Source organism: Andrographis paniculata, unplaced genomic scaffold, assembly GCF_009805555.1.
Source record: "Andrographis paniculata isolate CXL003 unplaced genomic scaffold, ASM980555v1 Contig71END, whole genome shotgun sequence".
In the NCBI taxonomy this organism is placed as follows: domain Eukaryota; kingdom Viridiplantae; phylum Streptophyta; class Magnoliopsida; order Lamiales; family Acanthaceae; genus Andrographis; species Andrographis paniculata.
Genome location: NW_026137608.1, coordinates 6,122,030 through 6,128,671, shown reverse-complemented (window position 1 = coordinate 6,128,671; position 6,642 = coordinate 6,122,030). Strand labels below are relative to the sequence as shown.

Sequence of the window (6,642 nt, the reverse complement as noted above, 5' to 3'; positions counted from 1 at the left end):
AGACAGAGCCAATCGCCGGCGACCGTCACCGGCGGAGGTTTTTAAATTTATACTACTTTAAACGTTTTTTTACTTCTATTTTTATTTATCTTAATATAATACTAAAAGAAATAAATATAAAAATATGAAAAGGAGGGAGTATTAACTTTTACTTTTATAATTTTTTTCAATTATTATTATTTTTTTATTTAAAAATATTATTTAAATGATCATATTCAAAAAAAAATTAAGGGTATGTTTGTTTGGGAGATTGGATTGAATTTACACTGTTAATCCAATTTTTTTTCTCCCAAAAATATCAAATCAAATATCTATTTTTTATTTTTTATATTATACTAAAAATCAATTTTACATTCAAAACATCAAATCAATATTTATTTATATCACATCATATAAATATTCAAATTCAAAATTTTTACTATTCAAAATCCAACTTTCAAACAAACACACCCTAAAACTCCAGTAATCAAAATTAAAGTTGCGTGGAAAATATTTAATTTGAATTTAATATGAAAATAATATTTGATAAGATATTTTTTTTTAAAAAAAATATATATATTTTTTAAGAAAACGGAGAGTGAAAGTAAAATTTGAAAAAATATTGCTAAAAGAAACATACCCTAATTATGATTGTGAAGTTATGATTTTTTTTTTTTTTTTAATAACGTGAGAATTTTCAAACATGATTTGCAGAGTATTAAGGTAATTGTTGATTTACTTAATACGTCCTTTTTGGGAAAGTGGCTGCTAATTTCTACGTAATTAAAAAACAAATGTTCGGAAAATTATTTTAAATTATTTATAATATTTTTTTTTATATTATAATCAAAATTAATATATATATGTATACTTTTTTAATATCCGGACTAAAATTGATTTTTTAAAATTTATTGTATTGCGTATAATCGTCTAATTAGGCGAGGAACATTTTTGCGTTTGTCTCGTCAGTCCGCAGGCGGAGATTTGTCGAGAGCTTGCATGAATGTCGATTTTGGTTTTTCCCAGGTTTGTAGTTCTTGATTATTGAATGACATTCTGTTCAATGCTTCACTGTTATATGGTTTTTTTTTTTTTGTTGACAATTTTTTGTTTGACAGTGGTAGGTACATTGCTTCCTTGTTTGGTTGATCTGGGCGGAAATTAGGGCTAGAAAACTAAGTAGGAAACGAATACAGAAAATGGGGAATTTGAAGCAAGCACTGAAAAGTCTCGATGCGTTTCCTCGCGCAGAAGAGCATTTGCTGCGGAAGACAAAATCGGGGGCTCTCGGTATGTTATATCTCCTACTCTTCTCCGTAAATTGAGATTTGGAATTTAGATTGCTATCATATGATTCTTAGCTGTTTGTTTAACGTCTTGATGTATCGATATTGAATAATATTGTGATAGAATGCTGTGTTTGAATCCTCATGGTCATCCATTGATGAATAAGAGGTTGTGGTGCTAAGATTTTGCGATCCTCCACGTGAGGGGGTGCGCTAAGGAATTTAGAATGTAATATGGGAATTTAGAATGTAATATATCCTGACATAGAGTCGATCATAAAATGGACTAGACTATTGTTTAAAGGTATTGGAAATTGTTGAGAATAACCATACTCCCTAAATTCTACACCTCTTAATATGACATGAAGTATCAAGAAAGGCACATTTTCCTTACCGAATTCTGAGTTGTGTGTGCTGCCATAATAAGAGCTTTACAATGAGTTGAAGTGGCAATAAAAAGGAAGAAGGAAGATAAATATGAAATGTGTTTACTGTTGATAAGTTGTTTCAATATTCGGTTGTGTAATGGTGGGAATGACAAAGACATGTATTGGCTGGAGCAATAAGCCATTTTTGTAGCCATTTAATGGATTTTGGAGCTCAATTCATGCTCAGGGCTCCCTGACTTAAGTAATTTATGTTTTCTTGTAACCATTCTTATTTATTCTTTAGAGTTTGTTTGGGTCCTCTGAGATGTTGATATCATGCTGATTATCATAGATCTTATCATCACACCTAGTCCTTTTCCCCTTGTTTTCGTTTGGTGGTATTTTGATACTTATGATTCATTTGTGTTGGCGCCTGAACTTTTAAAAACACACCCCTTGTAAATATAATAAAATAAAATAAATGGACAACTTAATAATTGGTGATCATTTCACCTTGTTTACTATCTAATGAAGAAAAGTTCACTGTATGGAAAGATAGTACCAAATGTAATTTCTCAACAAGAGAATGTTTGATAGACTACTAATTTATTTTTTTTTGCTTCATGTGTCTTATTAGTTTCTATTATTGGACTGGCAATCATGGCAACTTTGTTTGTGCATGAGTTGACATATTATCTCACAACATATACTGTGCACCAGGTTATATTTCTCTTCTTGTGATTTTTTCTTTTGCCCCAAAAGAAAGTTTTACCTTCGAAATGCTTGACATTTTCTCCCTTTGTAGATGTCAGTTGATTTAACACGTGGAGAAACACTTCCGATCCATATAAACATGACATTTCCTTCTTTACCGTGTGATGGTTAGCTATTGTAGCTTTTCTTCTTTTCTTCTTCTTTCTATTAGCTTATCTTGCTGAACTATCTTCTGCTTCTGTATTATCCGTTTTTAATCTGCGTTGATGTGGTTCTGTGTCGTGGTCTTGCAGTTCTAAGTGTAGATGCAATTGATATGTCAGGCAAGCATGAAGTTGATCTTGACACAAACATATGGAAGGTAGGTTGGGTTTAATTACTCTTCACCTTTTCTTATATATATATATATATATATATATATATTAATTAGCTGCAAATTTCAATCGCATATACAGATACATATAAATATTTAGAGAGATATAGAAGATATATAATTAATTGAAGCTATGTGTGTGTCAGGCTTTGCTTGAGCTCATGTGATAGCCAACATGTTTGCTACAATTGTGCAGCTTTGTTTAAGTAGTGACGGCCACATCATTGGTACTGAGTATTTGTCTGACCTTGTGGAGAAGGAACACACGGCTCATAGTCATGGTTAGGTTTTTTAACATTGTATTTTCTTTTTATCTAGTATTAGTTTATCTCCTTATTTTTCACTTTTGCCTTCTCTTGTAGCATGTTTTTGGATAATTTCCCTTTTTAGTGACTTTAGCTACAGTTAGTGTATATATTTGTGTTATTCTTGATATTGACATTTGTGTTACTTTGCAATCATATTTTTATATTTTTGTCCAAATTTCATTCATTTATTTTCTTGTGTGTATGCTATCGTTGTATTGCAATCAAAGTGGCATTGATTAAATTGTTAGACCATTTCTTTATAAGTCTGAGTATGGACACTTGGCTAATGAGTAATGTTATATACATAAGATTTTCAAGAATTCATTGTTTTTATTTGAAAATTAATGATTAAATGTGAGAAATACATTAAAAAACTTAAAGTAACAACTTAAATGGGCATCATATTGTTGAAGGATGAAAGGAAACAGTAATTTAGCTTCAGAGTGCTGATATGTTACTTAAAAGATTGTTGTTGTAGAGTATAGTCATATTCTTATATTAGGATGATGTGAAATTGGAACTTCGATAATTATTATTCAGTGAGTAATTGTTCCTTTGTATGATTTCAATATTCAAAACTATGTTGACATCTTTATGGATTTCATTTCCACGGCATGCCCACATTTTCTCAAGTCATAATTTTGGTATGTTTGAACAATGAGTTGCATCAAAATATTCTTGTGCTAATGCATCAAAACTCCACTGTTGAATTTGCATACAAGAGCTTCCTGAAATGCAACAAAACATTATTGAAGCCACATGCATATCTTAAATTTTAATTGAGAAATCTATTTATTTATTTTTGTTATGATTATTTGAGATTCCTTTCTACCCTTCGACCTTTGGTAATCTAGTTTGGTCACAATGTCAAAGTTAGGATTCAATTTGCATCAGGAGCTGGTTTTTAAATATTCAGGCGATTTGTATAGACAAGCAGCACACAATTTAGACCAATTAAACTTGTAAACCAATTAGGAAGCAAATTAGGCCTGTTTTTGACAACATTTTGGCTATCAGATGACCAGAAAGACCATCAGGAGGACTCTGACCATAAAATTAAACTCCACAATCTTGATCAAGAAGCTGAAGATATGATAAAAAAGGTGAAGCATGCATTAGCTACTGGTGAAGGTTGCCGGGTATGCCTCTGCCACTTTTAACCTCTACCTTCTTTTTCATAATTTGTTTATAGTGAGACTGACATACATCTTTGTGTAAATTGATGATGATAATTTGCTGCTTCAGTATTAATTAAAAAATGAGTATGATAATAATGCTACCATGGCCAAATTTCATGATATTTTAACTGTCACTGTTGCAGGTGTATGGTGTTTTAGATGTGCAGAGAGTTGCTGGAAACTTCCACATCTCAGTTCATGGATTAAACATTTTTGTGGCACAGATGGTAGCTATGCCATTCCCACAACTTATATATTCTGTAGAATTCCATATGAACATACATCTATGTCTTGACTCTATATCAAGTACATATTAAAGCAAAATTTTCTCATGCAGATGTTTGAGACTTCTTCTCGTGTTAATGTGAGTCATGTCATTCATGATTTATCATTTGGACCTAAATATCCTGGGCAACATAACCCACTAGATGATACGGTCCGGATTTTACATGAAGCAAGTGGAACATTCAAGTACTACATAAAGGTTTCAGTTCTTGCCTGTTTCTGATGAAAATATGAAATATTGTCTGATGTTACCCTCATATTATATGTGCAAAGGCTTCTTTTCTTTGGATTAGTTAAGACATTGCAGAATCCTTTAAATTGACCTCAGGTATAATATCCTGTTCCTGGACATAGAATGATCTATTACCCAACATGAATTAACCCTGTAATTCCTTTAGCTTACTTAAATTCTATAACTTGTGTCTCCGTTTCAAACATAGCCAGTCTCAGGTTACATTATCTGTGCAATGAATGGCATTTCTATTAAAAGTTTCTTGTGTTATCTCTTGAGAATTTTTCATCAATTCGTTTCCTTAAAATATTGTGTTTCTTATGGTGTAGATCGTTCCAACGCAATACAAGTATATCTCAAAGAATGTTTTACCTACAAATCAGTTTTCTGTCAATGAGTACTTTTCTCCAATTAATGAGTTTGATAGGGCATGGCCAGGCAAGTCTTTTTTGATCCAGACTTTTTCATGTTTTCTCCCATTCTGTACTGAGATAGATTTTTAACTTTGTTTTTTATTTATTTTTGCAGCTGTGTACTTTTTATATGATTTATCACCAATTACTGTGACCATTAGGGAAGAACGCCGCAGCTTTCTCCACTTTATGACCCGCCTTTGTGCAGTATTGGGTGGTACATTTGCTGTTACAGGTATATTAACTCCTTTTATTGCTGGCATCTGTGACTTCTTTAATCAACAAAATCTCTCTTTAGTACTCTACTTTGTATTGGCCAAGATTGTTGTCTGCAGCAGGCAGTCCATGCTTGAAATATGACTGCCTTTTATATAATTATACTATATATATATATGCATAGAATAGAGATGTGCTCTGCATTTGTTATTTGCGTTATTAGTATGTGATGTCAAGTAGAATATTGAAACAGGCAAGTATCCTTAAATTAGTTTTCATCATCTATATGTTTTCTATATAATCTTGATCAAAAGTGTCACTTTGCCAGTTTCGAATGAATATTTATCTTGTTTAAGATAATTTATAGAACTACTAATTGCAAGAACTTTTCAAGTTTCTTCTATCGTTACATGATTTAAATAAATCCTCCTTTTATTAGCACCCCCGATTCTCTCAACTAATGGTTTCATTACAGCCACCTGCATTTTGCAAAGTGAATTTGTTCAACACATCTTGCTGTTATAACTGTATAGATCAGATGTACTTATGTCCCATCTTTATTACGGGATAATGGAAAATGTTTCAATTTGTTGAGCCCTTTTTTCAATGTTCCTTATTTTAAGGACAAAATATAGAAACCCCTTTTAAAATCTGTTACTTGTGAAGCTTTTTCGCGATGAATGTGTATGTATATACATATATATATATATTTTTTTGCGACAGGAATGCTTGATAGATGGATGCACAGGCTCATTGAAGCGCTAACAAAACCAAACACCAGAAGCATTGTTCGGTGATTCCGGGCGCAAATGTGCTGTACTCATAACAAGGAATTCGACAGTGCAGAAATGATACGATTCTCGAGAAATGAGCAAAAACTCACAGGGGACTTCACTAGCTGTTAGATGAAATGGCATCCTCAGTTGTTAAGATTCTTGCATCATGGTAAGTTTCATATTTTGGAATCTTACCCTCCACAATTTAATGTTGACTGCAGATATGTTTTATGAGAATATATATTGATGAAGAAATGGATTTGGTATTTGTTGATATTATTAATGCCTGAAAAGAATTTGTTATAGAACTACAGTATCCAAAGTTTTAGAGGAAAGTGTACCTAATTATGCACTAAATATATTGAACCATATGAAATATTAAGGTAATGTTGAACTGTATTGAATATTATATATTGAATGCGGTTGATTTGTGTTTTAAGTTTTATTTTATTTTATTTTTTTTCTTGTTAAATATGAAAAATATGTTGGTAATACAAGAAATGTTGCTTTTTTA

General features: G+C 31.5%; 1 protein-coding gene across 1 annotated transcript; it reads left to right on the top strand.

The window, feature by feature from the left end:
• Positions 1-885: 885 nt before the first annotated feature.
• On the top strand, positions 886-6,407 carry LOC127264676 (uncharacterized). The gene is made up of 12 exons (XM_051294173.1): positions 886-1,005; positions 1,098-1,269; positions 2,271-2,353; positions 2,439-2,514; positions 2,641-2,708; positions 2,917-3,001; positions 4,046-4,167; positions 4,350-4,433; positions 4,544-4,690; positions 5,053-5,161; positions 5,252-5,371; positions 6,076-6,407. The coding sequence occupies exons 2-12, from the start codon at positions 1,179-1,181 to the stop codon at positions 6,147-6,149; spliced, it is 1,059 nt and encodes a 352-aa protein (XP_051150130.1). The 5' UTR covers positions 886-1,005; positions 1,098-1,178; the 3' UTR covers positions 6,150-6,407.
• Positions 6,408-6,642: the final 235 nt, after the last annotated feature.

Coding starts and splice junctions, on each gene's coding strand:
- LOC127264676 (XM_051294173.1), top strand. CDS start 1,179: ATGGGGAATTTGAAGCAAGCACTGAAAAGTCTCGATGCGTTTCCTCGC. Junction 2,354..2,438: donor CAACATATACTGTGCACCAG/GTTATATTTCTC, acceptor CTCCCTTTGTAG/ATGTCAGTTGATTTAACACG. Junction 2,515..2,640: donor TCCTTCTTTACCGTGTGATG/GTTAGCTATTGT, acceptor GTGGTCTTGCAG/TTCTAAGTGTAGATGCAATT.